Genomic DNA, 22,972 nt, shown 5'->3' on the forward strand with positions numbered 1-22,972 from the left:
CGACATTTACGACAAACCTAGTGACCGACATTTACGACATTAACAAACATGGACGACGACAAACGATTCACATGTTCCGAGTGCAATAAAACTTTTAAAAAGAGGAGTCGACTTGAAATACATTCACGGTCGCACACAGGAGAGGTAGTTATGTATTTATTAATATATAATTACGAGACGTCAATGGGTATATCTCCTATTTCAGTCGAAAATTCTAAGCAACTTTTTTAGTGTGAATAAAATTCGGACATCGTCATTTCGGATTTTTCGTTGATTTATAACAGACACCATGAGCAGATTTCATCTCATCTTCGCCTGTGGTCCCATCTGGGACATAGGCCGCCAACCAGCTTCCTCCATGCGTCTCGGTTCTGGGCGAGTCTCTCCAGCTGCCCACATGTTTGGCCCATCTGCTTAGCATCTGCATCCATGTCACGGCTTCAGGTGTTTCTAGGCCGACCTCTCTTCCTTTTCCCTTGGGGGTTCCATGTGAGAGATTGCTTTGTCATATGGGATGTGGCCTATCCATCGCCAACGTCTCTGAAGGATGTCTTCTTCAACTGGCTGCTGGTTTGTTCTTCTCCATAATTCTTCGTTGGAGATCTTGTCTGGCCAGCAGATCTTTAAGATCTTCCTGAGGCAGGTGTTGATAAAGGCCTGTGTTTTCTTTATGGTGGTGACAGTTGTTCTCCAGGTCTCTGCTCCAAAGAGAAGTTTCGGCTTCATGATAATATTAAAGAGCCTACAGTACACTCCACGCGTTTTCCCCAATTTTCCTCCATACTCCGCAGGGATTGACCTGGAGGGAGATTAAGAAAATCCCGCTATACTCGGCGTTTGCATGATTTTGAACGCGGCGGTTAACGATCGGCAAAAATGATAAGCCGACGCGGCGGCCCTCGGCGTTGGCAACGCGGGGGAAACTCCGCGTTTTACAAGATAACGATTAATTTAATTTTGTTTGACTTCCTGATTTTCAAATAAAATTACATTTATTACAAGTACATACATGTACATGTAGTATAATATTTACAATAAAAAAAAAACAACCAAGATAGATCGATCCCGACGTGGTTGTAGAAGAAGTTGTTGTTGTATAGAAAACTCGTTGATTTACGACAAACAAAACATCGTCTTTTAACTAATACTTACCAATTAATATAAACACAGTTTGCAACATTGTTTTCATTATGATAATTTAATCCAAAGTTTTCATGTTAGCAGGTGATTTTCTATACTGAACATGTAAACAAATGACCAAGGCGATTTTTAAATCGCAAATCTGTGTGGATTGACAGTTTGACGTAATCAAAGAAAAGCCGCTTCCTGTCTTAAGGCTTAACTTACTCAAGTAAAATTGTTAAACGAATGCATAAGGAATGGTTTTAATTGTCGGAACAAAGTCAATTCTCTGCTCGCTAATGCATTTATTTTCATTTTGTAGGTAGGTTCTTCCATTGATTGCTAAAAGAAGGTGGTAACTATTGAGTTGATAGTTGCATTTAATATTCACAGTTGTATTCTTGTTGTGTCGACATTCAAAACAATGTTTACCAGTAATTATGGACCAAATCGGCAGAGTGACATTCACACATGTTAATCCCTTTTGTCAAAACACCGCAGACAGCAGTCTACACAATAGGTCAGTAGACAAGCTTTGCGTGTTTTCATAACGTCAAAGACTTAAAATCCAGTTCCGCCCAGATGTCTTCTTTAATCAGTTTACAGTACAATAACTGTTGAAATAATTACTCTACTAAAATACCGTAACGATAAAGATTCGGCATGTTCGCTTTGAAATTATTTTAAAGGAAATATCAACTTATTCGCGATATAATTTCGTTAAAAAATACCATAGAAACTTTTAACCGAAATCAACAAAATTCAATGTTCTCTGCGCTACAAAGTTTGTATTAAAAAATCAATACACGCACGCTTTGCAGGTATAGCTTGACCTTGTACATTGCAGCATAATTTTCGCGCGCTTTTGTCGGGAAATATACATGATGACTGTATATTGGAAGTATTTGTTAACGTGGTGTTAACAATTAAAAATCGTAGTGTGTTTCTGATTACTAATTATTATTCTCATTTGGAAATTTTACGGAACATTTATTCTTGTGTTATATGTGTTATGATTTAAATATTAATTTGTCTTGAATGTATTATATTCATTCATATTGTAGAGGTACCTGTGAATTAAAAAACATAATTTTTATACATATTAATTTTCTATACAATTATCTTTTTTATACATGTACTACAGTATTTAAACAATTTATTATAACAATGTTTTTTATTTGTTGGCATGCCCAGTAGCACACTGCTAACGCGGCGTTGCGCGGCGGTCACTGAAAAGAACGGAAAGTGTCTGCATTTACAGACTAGGCTAAAGTAATACACGCAGCGGGAATTAGCGAACGCGGCGTAACGCCGAGCCTTTATCGAGTTCACCTCGCTCTTCCAACGCCGTGTGAACACTCGCTAGCAGAAAAAACCCCGCGGAGGGAGCGCGTTTTTTGGGGAAAACGCGTGGAGTGTACTTTAATCTTGGTGTTGATGCCAATTGCTCCCCCCCCCCCCCCCCCGATGTTCTTCAGCTGATGGAAGGCTGCTCGTGCTTTACCAAAGCGGGTTCTGACATCTGCATCCGTTCCTCCCTGGTTGTCTTGAATGCTGCCGAGATAGGTGAAGCTGTCCACCTCCTCCAGCGCCTCGCCTTGGACTATGATGGGTGTGTTGTTGAATGCGTTGGTTCTAAACACCTTGCTCTTCCCTCTGTTGATGGTGAGGCCCAGTCTAGCTGAGTTGTCCGCTACCATGTTTGTCTTTTCCAGCATCTGTTGTTGGGTATGGGAAAGACGAGCCAAATTGAAAAGTCGAGGTCTTCCAAATGTTTCCAGAGTGTCCATTCTGCTTCTGCTCCGTCAATGTCTTCATAACCCAGTCTATGGCCAGCAGGAACAGGAAAGGTGAGAGTAAGCAGCCTTGCCTCACACTGGTTCTCACTTCAAAGGCATCTGTGAGCTGTCTGCCATGAACGATTCTGCAGGTCATTCCCTCTTAAGCCTTCCTGATGATGTTGTCGATATTTTCTTGCACTCCATTGTGCCTCAGAAGTCTTCATAGGGACTCCCGGTCAACGCTGTGGAACGCCTTTTCATAGTCAACTAGAAATGGCGTGGCAGAGGCTGACGCGTATCCCCACGTGGCATGTTTGACCCAGGAGGCACCCCAGGGTTGGTAATGGGGCCATGCATAGTTGAGATTGACCGTATTGTCATAAGAGATGTTCTGTATCAATTAGAAGTAAATCGGTTTAGAAATGAAAAAATTAATGTAAAATAACATAAAACAAGAGATGTGTTTGTCAGAAACACAATGCCCCCTCCTGCGCCGCTTTGATTTATTAAAAAAAACAACATTTGGCAGGTTCATTAATTACCTCCCTTTAAAGCTTATTACTTCCCTTCGAATATTTTGTTTCTTTGACCTTGAAGGATGACCTTGACCTGTAACCACTCAAAAAGTGCAGCTCCATGAGATACACATGCATGCCAAATGTCAAGTTTCTATCTTCAATATTGCAAAAGTTATGGCCAATGCACCATACCTGTGGCATAATAATAAGTGAAAATCTCTGACCCAGCCCCACCCCAACCCCCACAACTTTTGACCAAGGGGTCAGATCAAAATTCCAAATAGTGCACATATGCTCATAGCTACCATGTATGTAAGTTTTAAGGTTCTAGTGCTTATAGTTGGCCAGGACGGACAGACAGATGGCTGAGATAACCACAATATCTCCACGAATTAAAAAAGCGTAACAAAATGCAAATTATACAAATCTTGGTACGTATTTTAAATTGATTAAAGTGCGTAACCGGTTTAATCAATAATCCAGTTGAGTTTTTAGTGTAAGTTAACCTTTGAATCAAAAGTATGTCAATCAAAATAGGCTTGTAATAAAAATGGCGGCCTATCATATTTGTGGATCAAGAAAGGGAAGTTTTAAGCAACCAGCGGTCTCTGCGGGAATATTTTTAAAGAAAGTCTGTTCATAGCGTCATTTTAAATTCATTCTGTTTGCATTTAATAATATAAATAACAAATAAAAATATTCCTAGATTAAACACGCCATTTACTTTGTTTGTTTTCTATGGAAATGGAAAATACCCTTAAATATTCCTAAATACAGTCTTGCCATTAACCCGCTCGACCGTCGACCAAGTCGAGTGATTTTTGCGTCGGTCGAGTGAAAATTCCCAGCCGGTAGCCCGATCGGTCGAGTACTTTTTTTTCGTTTCCGAACTAAGCAAATTGTCTGAAATAGCAACAACTAGACGCTTATTTATTACTGTATCGATTGATCTCCCTTGAGCGCTCCTTGACTAAACGCTTATAGAACAGTATTGTAGATCAATCTCGCCTGACGCTTTAACACAGTTGTCTAGCAACCGTAATAAGTGGGTGGAGAACTTGTCAATGACTCAGTTAAATGTCTCTTTTGCGTTACTTTACGGGTCCAACGCCAAAACCCAAACCTACAAAGGAAAATAAAAAAAAAAGTACGAGCAGTCTCGGAAACGCAAGTTTCAGCCATCATGGCAAACCAATCGCCCCTGGCTTCGTTTCGATGATGTCAACGGGGTGATGACCTGCTCCGTATGTCAGTAGTTTTCGCGCGATAAAGATCAAAACGCGTTCGTGAAAGGTACTACGTACTTGAGAATTGATGGTATCAAGGCTCATGAAGTTAGTGAGAGCCATATTCAGGCAATCAGTCGTAATTCTGCCATTAAAACACCTGTACATCAAAGTGCAGCATGCAAAGCTCTCACTGCCTTAAGAAAGGCCGACCATGACAAACTCATTAAAATGAGAAACGCACATGCTTGTGCTAAGCACAACTTAAGTTTTAACGCCTACAATGTTTTATGCAGACTAGATCAAATGAAGCAAGTGCCGGTTGGTTCACAGTACTGTTCTCATCAGGCTGGGGCCAAATTCTGTGAATCAATTGCGAACCAGGGGTGAAGTCATGGTGTAGTCTGTCATGTGATGAATCAACTGACTTCACTGGTGAGGACATGGAGGCTGTATACTTGCGCACCTGTACTTATGGCCGAATAGAAGACTCTTTTCTACACTTGGGGTCGGCAGAATCTGCCTGTAGTGAAGACATATTCAAGTTCTTAGTGCAGACCCTGAACACTCTGAACGTAGAGGAGTCTGTGAGAAACAAACTTGTTGGATTTAGTGCTGATGGTGCATCCAATATGCAAGGTAATACTACACTTCCATCAAGTATCAAAAGTAAATTTCAAATAATACATATATTATTAAATGAATACAGCTTGAAATTGCATTTCAGTTCTAAAGCAAAATGGTCTAAATCCACGATTCCAATTGTAAAAACAAAATAGGTAGCAAAAATTGATTGTTTATACGATCTTGTTTGCTTGTGGGTAAATTGCGTTTGTGCAGTTTTGTGAAATGTAACAGCTATAAAAATAAATTATAACATTTTCTGAATTTAAGGGTTGAACAAAGGTGTTGCAGCACTTCTAAAGCAACGATGGCCATCCATTGTAATGACCCATTGCCTTGTACATCACCTTGAATTGTCCTTCAAAGATGCAGTGAAAAAGGCGTCCCCCGGTCTTTATGAAAAGGCTACAACACTTCTTCTTGGGTTGTATTATCTTTTTAGAAAGAGCCCAAAAGAGAAAAAAGGTAAATAAAAAAATATATTTTACTTGATGTGTTGACATGCTTGACATATATTTTTATACTGTCCTGGTTTTAAGTAATTGCACTTTTGTATTAATATCATGTTCATAAACAAAATTCTTTAGTTGAATGCACACTTGTGTTTATTTAAAATAAATGTATTTATGTCTACAGTCAAATTATACATATGCACTTTCAGGTCTGCTTCGCACGTTCGAAGCCCTTGGTGAGAGGCAGTTGTTGCCTACTCGCATTGGTGGAACCAGGTGGTTACCACACTACATGAAGGCAATCACCATTTTCTTAAAGACGTACAAAGTTGTGCGGTACCATCTTGAAAATTCATCCCACAAAAATGCCAAGGCCGAGTGATTAGCCAGACTTGTACATGATGGCCATGTGATTGTGTACATAATTGCCATGAAGGCAAGTTTGTAGCCTTATATGGTTAAATAATATTTTACAATGATAATTTAGATTAAATATCTAAGTTAATGTTCAGTGCACTGACATGCAAATTTAACGCTTTTTTTCAGAGACTTGTCAACAACTTACAGAACCTGTCCCTGTACCTGCAACAGACCCAGATCAGCCTTGCTGAGGCATACACCAGAGTGGAATCAACCAAAATAACACTCACAGGGCTTATGAGCAAGTAAGTATCTATACCAGTAAGAAATGTAAGTGTACAAGTAGAAAATCTAAACTGAAACACAAACAATAATAATCATCGGTGCTTTAAAATAATGTGCAGAGAAGACAGCAGTGTATCAGCTGTTTTAGAAACTGGGACGTTTTGTGGGGAGACTTTAGTCTTCAGAGGACAAAAGTCTTCCACTGATCTGCTGAAGACTACAGTCCGAAAAATACTGACATCTCTTGATAGCAATGTCCCACAAACAGAGTTGATCTCAGCCACTCTTGTGTCATCTTTTAAAAACTGGCCACATTTGAATGATGATCAGTTGCCATGTTAAAACATGGAGTTGACAGTTCACATGTTATTAACTTCTTCTTCGTGTTGATTATTCTGTTCAGTTTTGCTGTTTATTGCAAGTATGCTCCCCTTCAATGTTTTGTAGACAAGTTGTCATTTGTGTTTCGGATGTGTTTTCAGCTTAAACCCCTAGAGTAAGTTTGCATTAGGCTTTGTATGTTTTGTTGCTAATGTACTGTTTATTTATTATCTATACTAGTATTATTGTACAGTTATTAAATGTTTTTGTGCTTCAATTAACTCAGGTGACAGCATTCTTCATTTTCCAAATATAAATAACACAAGATTATACTTTTACTTTTGTTGAATAAATTTTAAGTCAATAAGTTACATTCTTACAATAATTGCAGTGTGAGTTGTAAGCCAATATCATGAATTAACATGTAATGCAGCCACTTGAGAATGAACCATTTAAGTCCTATCAAGAAACAGGTTTGAAATCTGACTTTTTCATTGAAAGTGCAGACAGTTTAGTAGATAAATTAACTACATACTGCATACAATTTCATATGCTTTAAACGAATTGAAAATAAAAAGCTTTAACATTTTATGGTTTGGTTGTTTTCAGATACAGTGTACGGTGAGAAAGAGATTTCAGTGCTGTTCAATCACTTCAGGCCAGTGGCGTTTCCTGATGTTCTCGTTACTCTTGAAGATGTAACTGATGAAGGTAAATATTGTTATATAAATAACATAACTGTTAAGCAAAACCACAAATATATAAATGACTGAAGAAATTATCCCATCTACTTTGAAATAAATTGTGTCATGGTATCTCAAAAGTCATCTGGTTAAAATGTTATACTAAATTGAATGTTTTTACAAAGTATTTGCTTTTGCAGGTATCCTGACTTGACCATCGTTAACTGGGAACAGGTGATGATTGACATGGCAGCCCAAAACCTTCAGAACATTTTTCAACTGATACAAATTGTTCTGGCTCTACCACCAACATCGGTCAATTGCGAGACAGCTTTCAGTGCCATGAAACTTCTCAAAAATAAACGGAGGGGACGGCTTGGTAACGCACTCCTCAATGATTTGATGACGATTAAGATAATGTCCCCAAGAATTGAAGATTTTGACCCGGAACCTGCCATTGCTGATTGGCTGGTTTGTGTTAATCATTAATTAATAAAAACAAAACTGTTGTAGTAATCATGCAATTATATATGATGTATTAACAAGTTTAGTATAGTTTAACTTATACCATCATGGAACAAATCCTTACAAAAAATTATAATGTTTTGCATACTGCATTTTAGATGTCCACACCATCTGGGCAAAAGCGTAGAATCCGCAAAGAACCAGATGTGACATCTGGAAGCAGTAGCAGTACATCTGCAATAGTTGTTGAAGATTCTGAGGACACAGAAGCCGACACAGAAGCGAGGGCTTGTCCTTCTACTAGTGCACAGGTATTATTGCCATTTTTTAGCTCATCTATTTTTTGAAAAAAAATTATGAGCTATTGTCATCACCTTGGCGTCGGCGTTGGCGTCCGGTTAAGTTTTGCGTTTAGGTCCACTTTTCTCAGAAAGTATCAATGCTATTGCATTCAAACTTGGTACACTTACTTACTATCATGAGGGGACTGGGCAGGCAAAGTTAGATAACTCTGGCATGCATTTTTACAGAATTATGTGCCCTTTTTATACTTAGAAAATTGAAAATTTTGGTTAAGTTTTGTGTTTAGGTCCGTTTTATTCCGTAAGTATCAAAGCTATTGCTTTCATACTTGCAACACTTACTAACTATCATAAGGGGACTGTGCAGGCAAAGTAATGTTACTCTGACTGGCATTTTGACAGAATTATGGGCCCTTTTTATACTTAGAAAATTGAAAATTTTGTTAAGTTTTGTGTTTAGGTCCACTTTATTCCTACAGTATCAAAGCTATTGCTTTCATACTTGCAACACTTATTAACTATCATAAGGGGACTGTGCAGGCAAAGTTATGTAACTCTGACTGGCATTTGGACGGAATTATGGGCCCTTTATACTTAAAAAATAGAAAATTTGGTTAAGTTTTGTGTTTAGGTCAACTTTACCCCTAAAGTATCATAGATATTGCTTTCTTACTTGGAACACTCACAAACTATCATAAGGGTACAGTAAAAGGACAAGTTGCATAACTCTGGTTGTCATTTTGACGGAATAGCGCCCTTTTTTGACTTAGTAACTTTGAATATATGGTTAAATTTTGTGTTTCGAATTTTACCTTGAATGACCTTGACTCCCAAGGTCAAATTATTAAATTTTGCTAAAATTGACATAACTTCTTTATTTATGATTAGATTTGATTGATACTTTGACAAAAATACTCTTACCTGACATACCACAATAGACTCCACCCAAACCATCGCCCGTGCCCCCCCCTTCCCCCCCCCCCCCCCCCCCCCCCCGAATCCCCCCCTATTTTTTTTTTAAGATTATCTCACAAATTACCACCACACCCTCACACTATACCCCCCCCCCAATTATTTTTTTTTAAACGGTTAAAAAAAACACAAATATTTATTTTTATTATTTTATGTTTGAAATACCGTTCAACCATCGCACCCAAGAATCCCCATCCCCACCCCCCCCCCACCCCCGATTTTTTTTTTCCTTTTTTTCGCATTTTTGGAAGATAATGTAATAAATGTCCACACCCCACACTATGCACCCCTCTTCACACCACCCCTCCCTCCTTTGTGATTGAAAATTAGAGTCCCTTCACCTTTAAAAAGAAAATAGATGAGCGGTCTGCACCCGCAAGGTGGTGCTCTTGTTTTTACATTCACATTACATTTTCTTAACGCAGATGTACGTCTTAAAGTTTTAAATCATGAGTGCTTTTACAATATGTTTTTCCTTTCAGAGCATAGCTGAGATGATGGACACAGTTGACAGTGGTTCCGACTCTGAAGATGATGACCTTGAGATGTCTGAAGACCTTGTGTCAAATTTGTTGTGTGATATTAACCATGAATAAAAACAAAACCAAGTGTTTCTTTTGAAAATATGCATTGTTCAATGTCTCTTTTATGCAAAAATAGTTGCAAATGCCAAGACTGTAAATACCCTTTATGGCTGAAACAAAGGAGTAAAATACGCTTTAAAAATAATTTCAGGGGGTGAAATACCCTTCAGACTTGATCCTTATCTGGAGCTCTGATGAAGTTGACATACAACGGCGATAACACCTTTCCTGGGATGGAAAACAGTGTGGTTCCTTGAAAGTTGGAGCAGTAGCTAAGGTCGCCTTTCTTGGGTAGCTTGATGAGGAAACCCTCTTTCCACTCTGTTAAAATTTCTTCTTATTCCCATATCTTGCTAAAGAGTGAGTGTAGTAGCTCCACACTGGTCCTTACATCAGCCTAAAGCCCTTCTGCTGGTACTTGTATGCTGTCAATCCTGCAGATTTGCCGTTCTTTAATTTCATTGATGTCGCTGCTGATCTCTTCCTTTGTGAGAGTGCAGTATTTGATTGGCAGATCACTAGTAGCTGGCAGAATCTCCGGTGGGTTCGCGGGAGCTGGCCTGTTGAATAGCTCCTGAAAGTTCTCAATCCACCTCTTCTTCTGCCCTTCGTCATCTGTTATTGCTCCTCCATTTTTGTCCCTTACTCGCCTCTCTGGCTTGGCAAACTTTCCTGCTAATCTCTTGGTGATGGAGTATAGATCTTTAGTTCTGTTCTGATAGGCTGCTTCTTCAAAATTAAAGGCCCTCAAATGTTGACAACTTAAAAAAAATTCTTGTCAATAAAAGTAAGAGACATTCTTTTGTAAAAATGTGTGCATGAAGTGTTAGAAAACTGTTGTTTGTTTAACACAGTATCATTGGGGGACCTATTTCTGGTGAAAACCTCATTTCAGTGATATTTTTTTAACATTAATAACGAGATTCTCGTGATGACACAGCATTTTTCTCACCACTTTGGAACTGGTACCAGTATCGGTCAAATTGGGAAAGCCATGTTATCATCCAAAGTGGGAAATTTTTTACTAATGCTGAATACTTTATAAGACATGTACACATAATTAATGCATCGCAAAAGATAGGTGGTGCTCGTGATTAATGCCGTGTATTGTACACTTCAGCCATCCATCTCTTGACTGCATTTATTGCTGACCCATCTTGGTAGGTTCTTATCCATGCTTTCTTGGGGGACCTTTTGTCAAGCATGGCTAGTGTCAGGGCTTTCTTGCTCACGTAATTGGCTCGTCTTTTGAAGTTAGATGAGAGACTTCTGAAAAGATATAGACTCTATTTATTTAATTTTTTTCAGAGGCCCTATGTATGTGATTTTGAAGGCTGTAACAACAGCTACAAAAGAGTTGACCACTTGCGCAGACATGAATACACAACTCATAAACCGCAGAATGCTGTAGATATAAGGTAATATTTTTATTCTGATTTGAAGAATGTGTAACTGTGTCTGTGTTTCTGTCTGAATAGTTTTGTATCATTTTCATTATTAAGATGTAATTCTTTGATCATATGACACAGCTGATGTTGCTTAACATGTTATGTTGGTAAGCAATCTTGTAAATTGGTCAACAAACCATCAAATAAGCAGACCAACATCTCAATCAATTGATTTTTATCACAAGTTTAATAAACGTGTCAATTACCCCTATGCTCTTACCCCTCGCCATCAAAAGATTCAATACAAAAGGTTTGCCTATTATCCAAACTTAACCCTTATTTGTAATAACGCAGGCAATTGTATGTTGCTCATTTCTTTGTTTTTCAAAAATTATTGATTCCCATCATCGGCATTGTATATTGCTTTAAGCAGTCTTAAGTTTTAATGTGCATTATTTTGTGGGCTAGAAACAAAATGCGTACTATTAATTGCCATTAAACAAAATATTTGCTACTTAACCTTTGTTAGGAAATGTAACTTGTAAACTTATGGTTATGGTTACCCTGTGGCAACCTTAATAAATACCAAGTCATTAAAAAATTCTTAGAATTTAATTGTCTGTTAGATTTAAATAGATATCTACACATTCCTGGAGTATACCAACAATTTGTATGCCCCCCACCACTATAGTGGGAGACATATTGTTTTTGCCTTGTCTGTTGGTTTGTTTGTGTGTTTGTTTGTTTGTTTGCCCCAACTTTAACATTTGCAATAACTTTTGCAATATTGAAGATAGCAACTTCATATTTGACATGCATGTGTATCTCATGGAGCTGCACAATTTGAGTGGTGAAAGGTCAAGGTCAAAGGTCAAATATACATAGTAACATATCTTGTTATTTTTAGTTTAAATTAATGCAAGATTGATAAAACTCTAAATTTTGTGAGAACTATATAAGCTGCGCTCTGACAAAATACACATGTATGCCTTAACCCTTTCAGCGATGGAACCAAATTTTAAAGGCCTTTGCAAACAGTTTGGATCCAGATGAGACGCCACAAAACGTGGCGTCTCATCAGGATCCAAACTGTTTGCTATTCTGATAGTATTCTTTGGAAAAAATCTTAGAAAATGCTTATTTTAGAAATTCAGCAGACAACATTTTAGCAGACTACAAATTTCCCAGCATGCAAAGGGTTAATGCATGTGCATGAAGTGTGTCAAAGATTAACCTGTGCATCTGCAAGTCTTCTTTGGGAAGACATTTTCTGCCTACACTAGATTCTCATTTAAAAGAGAATCCTTAACAAAAAATCTATTAAAGCGGAAAGTGCCATTCATGATAACCCTTTTCAGACTGCACAGACTAATCTAGGTCAACACTTAACACACATGCATCAAGCCCAGATTTCTTAGAGTGAGTCTCGTATGTTGATAATTAGCTGTTATATTTTGACAGGTGTGAAGAGAGTGACTGTGAGGCACAATTCTCATCTTGGGACAATTTGAACAAGCACATTAAACGCTGCCATGAAAAACAGGTTTACACGGTAAAAACATTGGAGTAAATATATTTTATGGACAACAAATAATGATGTGGATGGTTTTTATGGCCCCAGTAGGATGGTAAATAGCTGTCAGGACTCTCTGGCCTTAAGTCTGTCCATAGCATTCTGTTTTCCGGTTTATACAACGTTTTCAGATAAAGAACTGATTTTTGGTATGTGAGTCTACCTACTAGACTTACAGATGAAAGGTGAGTTTTGTTCTGGTCGATTTATTTTTGGTGAAGTTAGGGATCTTGGACTTTTTTGTCTATAATAACCGTTCTCCAGATGTTTTTTGCACAACGCTTTCAGATATTTAGCTGATATTTGGTATGTGAGTCTACTCACATGACCTACAAATAAGTGTAAGTTTCGTTCCCGTCCATTGATTTTGGGCTTAATTATGGGCCTTGGACTTAGAAATTTTCTGTTTTATAACCGTTTTCTGGAGGTTTTTCACCCAATTCTTTCAGATATTAAGCTGATTTTTGGTATGTGAGTCTACCTTCATGACATAGATATGAAGTGTGAGTTTCGTTCCGGTCCATTGATTGTTGGTGTAGTTATGTACCTTAGAATTAATAATTTTTATGCTGCCCCAAAAATTTTTGAGGGAGTATATAGTCGCTGCTTCATCTGTCCGTGCGTGTGTCCGTCCATCCGTGCACAATTTTTGTCAGGGCTATTTCTCAGCAATTAACGACCGGAATTCAATTAAACTTTATGGGAAGCTTCACTACCAAGAGGAGATGTGCATATTATCAGCCGGTTCTGGTCGGATGATTTTTCACAGAGTTATGGCCCTTTTAAATTTTCCATTAACTGTACATTTCTTGTCCGGGCTATTTCTCAGCAACTAATGACCAGAATTCAATGAAGCTTTATGGGAAGCTTAACTACCTTGAGGAGATGCGCATGTTATTTGTGGGTTCTGATTAGATGATTTATTTAGAGAGTTATGGCCCTTGGAAATTTTTAAGTTGCTAAACCATCCATCGTATTATTTTGTCCAAAGTTATGCCCCTCAAGACCTTTCCTTTTATCTGAATATATAGTGCAATATTGTCACAAAAAAAAACTTTGGGGAGCATCACTCGTCTCCGACGGTTTCTTGTCTCTAAAATAGTTGTGGTGTGTCTTCAAAGCACAGTAGGGGGCAATGTGTTTTAAGAACGTAAGTCTTGTTGATAGTATGTATCTGTTATGTATGTGAAAATGGAGCAATCGGATTTTGTTATAAGGTAAAATAAATATAAAATTGTTCTTCATTCCAAAATTAGGTTGCCAAATAATGAAAAATAAATCATGCTGAGAAGTAAAATGTATGCAATTGTATGTTTTATAACAAATATTAGGATTTTTTATCATGTAATAAAACAAAATAATAAATGCTTTTCTTGTGAACAAAGTGAATGACTAAAAAAGCAATTAGTTGTTTTTACATGGGCTTTTGCAGCCTGCACAGGCTAATCAGTTATTACACTTCTGCAGAGAAAGGATTTTCCTTTAGGAGAGACGTCCTTTAAATTAAAAATATCATTTCAGCGTTAAGTATCGTCCCTGACATGTGCTGACTGCACAGGCTAATATGGAATGATACTTAAAGCATATGCATTATGCCCTGTTTTCCCAGAGCGGGACTCAAATGTTATTGAGTTATATCCTTGCACATTGCAGTGTCACATTGCTGGATGTAAAGCAGAGTTCAGGAAACATCGCCTGCTGAAGGAACACAAGTTGGAGGTGCATTCCCAGGGAGCCAAGTATCTGTAAGTGCAAGGCTTACAGGTTTATTTTTAGCTTGACTATTATATATGAAATATATATAGTGGAGCTGTCACTCACCCCGTTGTTAGCGTTCCCGTTAGCGTGCCAATGTTAAGTTTGCGTACTACCCCAAATATTTCCTATGTCCTTTGACATATTGCTTTTATATTTTGCATACTTCTTTACCAACATGAACCCAATCTATAAACAAGAGCAGACAACTGTATCAAGTATTTTGACAGAATTATTTTCCCTTGTATACTTAGAATATGCATATTATTGATAAATCTATGTTAAAGTTTGCGTACCACCTCAAATATTTTCTATGTCTTTTGACATATTGCTTTCATATTTTGCATACTTCTTTACCAACATGACCCCATTCTATAAACAAGAGCAGACAACTGTATCAAGCATTTTGACAGAATTATTGCCCCTTTTATGCTTAGATAATTGAACATTTTGCTTAATTGCCATAACTTCTTTATTTATGATCACATTTGATTCATACTTTGACAAAACAACACTTACCTGACATACCACAATGCACTCCCCCCAAACCATCCCCCATGCCCCACCCCAGAATCCCCCCCCCTCCCCCCAAAAAAATTTGTTTTTTCCTTATTTTGAAAGATCATCTCTTAAATGACCACACATACACATTATACCCCCCCCCCCTCTCCATGATGGCTTACGTTATTCTGTCAAGCACTTGAATAGTCGGGAGCGCTGTCCTTTGACAGCTCTTGTTTGGTTTGTTACATCGTACATTTGTCCTCTACACAGTTTTTTCAAATCATGACCCTGGTATCGAAACTGGCCACACCCCACAAGGCGGAGGGGTCACTTATCAGAGAGACTTATATGGACTTATGTAGTTAAAAATATTTAAGATCTTCTTTTCTGAAACCACAAGGATCATGCGCTGAATATGTTGTATAAGTATCTACAAAGATTGTTCACATTATGCCCATGGGGTAAAAATTGGCCAAGCCCCTGGGGGTCACATGATTTATATAGATTTATATAGTCAATACAAAATCTTCTGAAACTGTATTGATGTTATATGTGTACTACATGTTATATGTGTACTACATGTTATATGTGTACTGCATGGTATATGTGCACTAAATGTATGTGCTACATGATATATGTGCCTTACATGGTATATGTGTATTACATAATACATGTGTACTACATGCTATATACGTACTATTTATTTGTGTACTGCATGTTACCGTACATGTATATGTGCACTAAATGTTATGTATGTGCTACATTGTATATGTGTACTACATGTTATATGTGCACTACATGTTATATTGTATTACATGTTAAATGTGCAATACATAAAATATACTGCATTGTATATTGTACTACATGTTATTTATGTACTCCATTGTTTATGTGTAGTTAATGTTATATGTGGTACATGTTATATGTACTACATGTTATATGTGCACTACATGTTGTATGTGCACTACATGATATATGTACTGCATGTTATACATGTACTACATGTTATATGTGTACTACATGTTATATGTGTACTACATGTTATATGTGTACTACATGTTATATGTATCTTCAGGTGCCAGGAGCCAGGCTGTGGGAAGTCATTTAGTCTGGGGCACCAGTACAGGAGGCACATGAAGACACATGAAGGTATGAATGTCCAATCTGCTGATATATATGGCTGCATTTTTATACTGAAATCTGAACCACCATGGATGTCTTTCTTCCTGTTAGTCTGTATAAACAAACTTGTACGCAGTCATCCTCATACACTTTTTAACACGTGCAGTTCACACAAGCCAAATTGGGATGAAACTTTCTAATTTGATGGAATTTTTTGTTTAAAGGAAGTCTTTTCTAATGGAAAATCCCGTCTAGCCCAATGTTTCGAGGCTAATCTGGGACGTTCCTTTACGCACATGCATAAAGCCTGTTTTTCTTAGAGGCTGGATCATTTATTTAACTTTCAGAAAATGTTGTGAATAGTTTGTATTGTTTTATCTATGCAAATATTAACCTTTTGGATATCTTTGCAGGTTACATATGCTCAGAGTGCAATGAGAAGTTTGACAAATGGTCACTACTGCTGAAGCATAGGAAACGTCAACACCTCAAGAGTTGTGGTAATGTTTACAAGTTTCAACATGAACAAATCACCATCTAGCTTGGTGTATTTATCTCTGCAAAACAGCTATAGTATATATGTTACAAATTTTCAACAATGCATGGTTAAGCTATGCCTACAATTATTTAAAAATTCCTAATTTATTGCAAAGTACTTAATGCTATTTTTAATTGGACCACTGCATCAAGTTACTGAATTGTTTAGAATTTTATGTAATGTTTCGTTTTCCAGATTTTGAAATTAAAAGCAACATCAATTTTCATAGTAATATGTAATAACTTTACTAAAGCTTGCATAAATGCATGCAAGGTTAATATTTGAGTATTTCAAAGGCGAAATAAGAATGTTGAAAAATTACAGCAATTGTTTTCAGTTCACAGATGTGACAAATGCCAGAAATCATTCGCACAGAAACAGTGGCTGACACAGCATATGGTCGTGCACGAGGCCTTTCGTACGGTGGTTGTCTGCCCATATGAGAACTGCAATCGTGAATACCTCGATCAGCGTAACCTTAATGCACATGTGCGCAGCTATCACGAGGGAAAGAAGTTCAGCTGTGATCATGATGGATGCAATCGCTCATTTGCCACTAAGGTATAATTAAAAGAATTCATGTGATGCTTTTGAGTCTGCCTGACTTTAGTTTCCGGTTACTTAATATTTCTACTCAATCCTCAGTATGTTTAATATTACCCTGTCATGCCAAAATGGGTTATATGCCATATGCAGCTTGTACAGCTCCATACCAACCTTCACAGTCTGGTCAGACACTACCTTGTCCTTGATTGAGACCACATTTTTATGCAAATATATGTTGTTATTGTTATTGATTGCCAGTTGGTTTTTTTTAGCAAAAGCTCCAGCTACACCAGAATATTCATGACCCTAACAGACCACTGCCAAAGGTAAGCTTCAGTACTTTGTCAGGCACTCCAACAGACCACTGCCAAAGGTAAGCTAAAGTACTTTGTCAGGTACCCCAACAGATCACTGCCAAAGGTAAGCTAGAGTACTTTGTCAGGTACCCCAACAGACCACTGCCAAAGGTAAGCTTCAGTACTGTGTTAGGCAGACCACTGTCAAAGGTAAGATTCATTACTTTGTCAGGCACCCCATCAGATCACTGCCAAAGGTAAGCGTCAGTACTTTGTTAGGCACAACCAATTGTCAGGCACTTTAGGGTAGAGCAATCTGGGGTTAATACATACTAGATTAAAATATTTCACATTTAACACTTAATACATTTTTGTGACTATAGCTTCCTTCAAATTGTGTATTTCTGTTCTTTGTGTATTGCCCTGGAGCATATTGTAACATTATTATCAATATTTGTTTTCTATTTTTATAATGTTTCTAACTGTTTAATCTTTTGTTGTCACTTTTTAATAATGAAATCCTTAACATTAGCTTTTTTAATTTAGATCAATGTACAAACTATTAAGTCATGTCCTAAAGCTGTATGTTCTGTATGGACTAATAAAGTTTCTGGAATTTTTTTCAGAAACCAAAACCGAAAACAACAGCTGCAAAACTAACTGGTATAAGGAATTGTTCTCATAATACTAATGCAAGTTGCAGTCAGGCCTCGTTAAGTTCACCGGTACGAGAAGACAGAATAGACCTTCATGACATAGACCAGCTACATGAATTATCTGACCTTCAGGCTGCACAGGCAGGGAAAGATGGAGTGGTTGTGAATAGTTATGGCTTGAAAGAGATATACAGGACCTCGGAGGAAATGATGGACACTATTTATGAAGAGGCGAGTAAAAAAGCCAAACTGCTTCAGACTGCAATAAATGAAGAAGAGCAAACTGTAAAAGAACTCAACCAAAGTTCTGGGAATACCGATCTAGATTAATAAATTACCCATTTGTCAATCATGTGTACTGATTTGAATTCATAAATGGCCCATTGGTCATGCATGTTGAATTCATAAATCACCCATTTGTCATGCATGTTGAAGGTTACATTACACTTAATCATTTTGTATCCCTCCTTGGTCCATTCCATTTCGAAAGTAGTGCCTACATGTATTTATAAAGAGTTCCTTTTCTCGTTTGGCTTAAAAGTGATTTAGCGATCACACCTGTGCTTTTTTCCTTCATCATATTTGTTTCTGCAATATTTTGGTGTATTCATTGGGTATTGCAATTAAATTTGAACCTTATGGGTGCATTTACTGTATTGAAGTACGAGGCTTTTGTTGAAACTTTAGAAACTCTGTTTACCAAGGATGCTTGCCTTTGGGCAAAGTTGCGAAACCACATATATTTGAATGCATTAATTGAAAGAGGACAGATTTATCTGTAAAATGATACAGGTCTTGCAAAATTTGATATATAGGTAATAATTATTAGAAACATGCCTTGAAAGTTGCAGTTTCATAATTGGATCCTACGTGAAATGTTATTAGTGTAATATAATCTTGAATTTATAAATTTCCCATGTGTGATGCATGCTGAATTCATTAATTGCACATTTGTCATGCATGTTGAATACATTAATCAACCATTTTTCATGATTGTTAAATTTCTGTATCACCCATTTGTCATGCATGTTGAAATAAATCACCCATTTGTCATGCATATTGAATCTTAAATCAATCATTTGTCATGCATGTTGAATTCATTTAAAAATTACCCATTTGTCATGCATGTTGAATTCATTAATAAATTACCCATTTGTCATGCATGTGGAATATATTCATAAAATACTCATTTGTCATGCATATTGAATTCTTTCATAAATTACCCATTTGTCATTCATGTTGAATTCATTTATGAATTACCCATATGTCATGCATGTTGAATTCAGCAATCACCCATCTGTCATGCATGTTGAATTCAGCAATCAATCACCCATTTGTCATGAATGTTGAAGTCAGCAATCGCCCATTTGTCATGCATGTTGAATTCTTCAAGCACCCATATGTCATGCATGTTGAATTCAGTAATCACCCATTTGTCATTCATGTTGAATTCATTTATGAATCACCCATTTGTCGTGCATGTTGAATTCAGCAATCACCCATTTGTCATGCATGTTGAATTCAGTTATCACCCATTTGTCATGCATGTTGAATTCAGCATTCACCCATTTGTCATGCATGTTGAATTCAGCAATCACCCGTTTGTCTGACATGTGTACTGATCTGAATTCATATCTTACTTATTATCCCCCGCCATAGGCGGAGGGATATTGTTTTGGCGTTGTCCGTCCATCTGTCTGTGCCTTATCTTGGAAGTGCTTTTGAGGATTTCATTGAAACTTGGTATGAGTATATATATATATGGATAAGAGGATGATGCATGCCAAATGGCATTGTACACCATCTGTTTATAACGTTGTAATGGCCCTTTGTATCTTGAAAAAATGCTTTTTTTGTGTCCGGAGCCATATCTTGAAAGTGCTTTGACGAATTTCATTGAAACTTGGTATGATTTTATATATATGGATAATAACAGAGTTATGGCCCTTTGTATTTTGAAAAAATGCTTTTTTGTGTTTCCGGAGCCATATCTAGGAAATGCTTTGACTGATTTCATTGAAACTTGCTAGGAGTATAGATAAGAGGATGATGCACATTGGCATTGTCCATCCGTCCAGACAACTTTTTATGTCTAGAATTATATTGGCGGGGGATATCAATTCAACAAATTTGCTTGTTATGCCCCCCTTCTAAGAAGAGGGGGTATCTTGCTTTGCTCATGTCGGTCGGTCGGTCCACCAGGTGGTTTCCGGATGATAACTCAAGAACGCTTGGGCCTAGGATCATGAAACTTCATAGGAACATTGATCATGACTCGCAGATGACCCCTTTTGATTTTGAGGTCACAGGTCAAGGTGACCCGAAATAGTAAAATGGTTTCCGAATGATAACTCAATAACGCTTATGCCTAGGATCATGAAACTTAATAGGTAGATTGATCAGGACTCGCAGATGACCCCTATTGATTTTCAGGTCACTAGGTCAAAGGTCAAGGTCACGGTGACCCGAAATAGTAAAATGGTTTCCGGATGATAACTCAAGAATGCTTATGCCTAGAATCATGAAACTTCATAGGTAGATTGATAATGACTGGCAGATGACCCCTATTGATTTTCAGGTCACTAGGTCAAAGGTCAAGGTCACGGTGACCCGAAATAGTAAAATGGTTTCCGGATGATAACTCAAGAACGCTTATGCCTAGAATCATGAAGCTTCATAGGTAGATTGATAATGACTGGCAGATGACCCCTATTGATTTTCAGGTCACTAGGTCAAAGGTCAAGGTGACCCGAAATAGTAAAATGGTTTCCGGATGATAACTCAAGAACGCTTATGCCTAGTATCATGAAACTTGATAGGTAGATTGATAATGACTCGCAGATGACCCTTATTGATTTTCAGGTCACTAGGTCAAAGGTCACGGTGACCCGAAATAGTAAAATGGTTTCCGGATGATAACTCAAGAACGCTTATGCCTAGGATCATGAAACTTGATAGGTAGATTGATAATGACTCGCAGATGACCCTTATTGATTTTCAGGTCACTAGGTCAAAGGTCAAGGTCACGGTGATCCGAAATAGTAAAATGGTTTCCGGATGATGACTCAATAACGCTTATGCCTAGGATCATGAAACTTGATAGGTAGATTGATCAGGACTCGCAGATGACCCCTATTGATTTTCAGGTCACTAGGTCAAAGGTCAAGGTCATGGTAACCCGAAATAGTAAAATGGTTTCTGGATGATAACTCAAGAACGCTTATGCCTAGAATCATGAAACTTCATAGGTAGATTGATAATGACTGGCAGATGACCCCTATTGATTTTCAGGTCACTAGGTCAAAGTGACCCGAAATAGTAAAATGGTTTCCGGATGATAACTCAAGAACGCTTATGCCTAGGATCATGAAACTTGATAGGTAGATTGATAATGACTCGCAGATGACCCTTATTGATTTTCAGGTCACTAGGTCAAGGTCACGGTGACCCGAAATAGTAAAATGGTTTCCAGATGATAACTCAAGAACGCTTATGCCTAGGATCATGAAACTTGATAGGTAGATTGATAATGACTCGCAGATGACCCTTATTGATTTTCAGGTCAAAGGTCAAGGTCACGGTGATCCGAAATAGTAAAATGGTTTCCGGATGATGACTCAATAACGCTTATGCCTAATATCATGAAACTTGATAGGTAGATTGATCATGACTCGCAGTTGACCCTTATTGATTTTCAGGTCACTATATCAAAGGTCAAGGTCACAGTGACCCGAAATAGTAAAATGGTTTCCGGATGATAACTCAAGAATGCTTTTGACTACGATCATGAAACTTCATAGGTACATTGATCATGACTGGCAGATGACCCCTAGAAGATTTTCAGGTCACTAGGTCAAAGGTCAAGGTCATGGTGACCAGAAATAGTAAAATGGTTTCCAGATGATAACTCAAGAACCCTTAGGCCTAGGATCATGAAACTTCATAGGTATATTGATCATGACTTGCAGATGACCCCTATTGATTTTGAGGTCACTAGGTCAAAGGTCAAGGTCATGGTGACCCGAAATAGTAACATGGTTTCCTGATGATAACTCAAGAACGCTTATGCTAAGGATCATGAAACTTCATAGGTACATTGATCATGACTCGCAGATGACCCCTATCGATTTTCAGGTCACTAGGTCAAAGGTAAAGGTCACAGTGACAAAAAACATATTCACACAATGGCTGTCACTACAACGTAGAGCCCATATGGGGGGCATGCATGTTTTACAAACAGCCCTTGTTTATCTTACAGATGTACAGAGTAGTTTCTTTAATCACTTGTGCGTCATTAATGTGATGTGATTTCAGTTCATACATAACTTATTTTTCATGCATGTGTGCTGATATAAATAGAGTATTGATCTGATTTGCATGCAAGAGCTCATTTATATATATTTATATATATATATATATTATTATTATGCAATCATGGCATTCATTTTATTTTGTTACACAACCGGTGCTCTTCTCAACAGGATTGACATAGTGAGTTGTTTAAGATTTATGTACGGAGAGTTTGTTTGAAGACTAAATTAGTTGGCTGTTGTTTCATATTATTGTATTTGTTTGTAATAAAGAGATTATATTGCAACATTTGTCTGGATTTTGTTAAGTGAAAACAATCAGGATTGTATTGTATTTTCCTGACTATTTGCAATTGAAAGCATAGCATTTTGCATCATTAACGTATGGGTGTGTTTGAAATTTACTTCATAATGGGCAAGATTTGGAATACTCAGAAAATCTGTGGATAATAGTTACATATAAAATCCTTTTAAAATCACATACAATATCAACCATTAATTTACAAGATTTTGAACAAAGAACAATTCAGGTTATAGATTGGGGGGGGGGGCATCAGAGTTTAGTTTGATCGACCTTGATGGACCTTAA

The 22,972-nt window shown here is 37.4% G+C and overlaps 3 protein-coding genes across 38 annotated transcripts; all 3 read left to right on the top strand.

Annotated features, from left to right (window-relative positions):
- Positions 1-39: 39 nt before the first annotated feature.
- LOC127879424 (transcription factor IIIA-like) lies at positions 40-22,670 on the top strand. 36 transcript variants are annotated; one of them, XR_008049078.1, is made up of 11 exons: positions 40-144; positions 11,004-11,113; positions 12,545-12,635; positions 14,310-14,401; positions 15,991-16,064; positions 16,451-16,537; positions 16,913-17,136; positions 17,394-17,447; positions 18,044-20,935; positions 21,083-21,176; positions 21,729-22,670. XR_008049078.1 is itself a non-coding variant. In XM_052426241.1 (9 exons), the coding sequence occupies exons 1-9, from the start codon at positions 49-51 to the stop codon at positions 18,401-18,403; spliced, it is 1,188 nt and encodes a 395-aa protein (XP_052282201.1). In that variant the 5' UTR covers positions 40-48; the 3' UTR covers positions 18,404-22,670. The 36 variants fall into 36 exon arrangements, 1 of the variants encoding a protein (XP_052282201.1); XR_008049084.1 differs by lacking the exon at positions 21,083-21,176 and adding an exon at positions 21,373-21,453 and having other exon boundaries at positions 18,044-20,811; positions 21,592-22,670; XR_008049086.1 differs by lacking the exon at positions 21,083-21,176 and adding an exon at positions 21,373-21,453 and having other exon boundaries at positions 18,044-20,811.
- On the top strand, positions 4,660-6,153 carry LOC127879434 (E3 SUMO-protein ligase KIAA1586-like). The gene is made up of 3 exons (XM_052426269.1): positions 4,660-5,286; positions 5,542-5,736; positions 5,933-6,153. Exons 1-3 carry the CDS (start codon positions 5,091-5,093, stop codon positions 6,103-6,105), a joined length of 564 nt encoding a protein of 187 aa, XP_052282229.1. The 5' UTR covers positions 4,660-5,090; the 3' UTR covers positions 6,106-6,153.
- LOC127879435 (uncharacterized) lies at positions 6,271-10,994 on the top strand. Its single transcript, XM_052426270.1, has 5 exons — positions 6,271-6,388; positions 7,299-7,400; positions 7,573-7,843; positions 7,996-8,148; positions 9,594-10,994. The coding sequence occupies exons 3-5, from the start codon at positions 7,610-7,612 to the stop codon at positions 9,705-9,707; spliced, it is 501 nt and encodes a 166-aa protein (XP_052282230.1). The 5' UTR covers positions 6,271-6,388; positions 7,299-7,400; positions 7,573-7,609; the 3' UTR covers positions 9,708-10,994.
- Positions 22,671-22,972: the final 302 nt, after the last annotated feature.

This window comes from Dreissena polymorpha, chromosome 4 (assembly GCF_020536995.1).
Source record: "Dreissena polymorpha isolate Duluth1 chromosome 4, UMN_Dpol_1.0, whole genome shotgun sequence".
Classification (NCBI taxonomy): domain Eukaryota; kingdom Metazoa; phylum Mollusca; class Bivalvia; order Myida; family Dreissenidae; genus Dreissena; species Dreissena polymorpha.

Coding starts and splice junctions, on each gene's coding strand:
- LOC127879424 (XM_052426241.1), top strand. CDS start 49: ATGGACGACGACAAACGATTCACATGTTCCGAGTGCAATAAAACTTTT. Junction 14,402..15,990: donor TCCCAGGGAGCCAAGTATCT/GTAAGTGCAAGG, acceptor ATGTATCTTCAG/GTGCCAGGAGCCAGGCTGTG. Junction 17,137..17,393: donor ATCGCTCATTTGCCACTAAG/GTATAATTAAAA, acceptor GGTTTTTTTTAG/CAAAAGCTCCAGCTACACCA.
- LOC127879434 (XM_052426269.1), top strand. CDS start 5,091: ATGGAGGCTGTATACTTGCGCACCTGTACTTATGGCCGAATAGAAGAC. Junction 5,287..5,541: donor TGGTGCATCCAATATGCAAG/GTAATACTACAC, acceptor TCTGAATTTAAG/GGTTGAACAAAGGTGTTGCA. Junction 5,737..5,932: donor GAGCCCAAAAGAGAAAAAAG/GTAAATAAAAAA, acceptor ATGCACTTTCAG/GTCTGCTTCGCACGTTCGAA.
- LOC127879435 (XM_052426270.1), top strand. CDS start 7,610: ATGATTGACATGGCAGCCCAAAACCTTCAGAACATTTTTCAACTGATA. Junction 7,844..7,995: donor CTGCCATTGCTGATTGGCTG/GTTTGTGTTAAT, acceptor ACTGCATTTTAG/ATGTCCACACCATCTGGGCA. Junction 8,149..9,593: donor GTCCTTCTACTAGTGCACAG/GTATTATTGCCA, acceptor TTTTCCTTTCAG/AGCATAGCTGAGATGATGGA.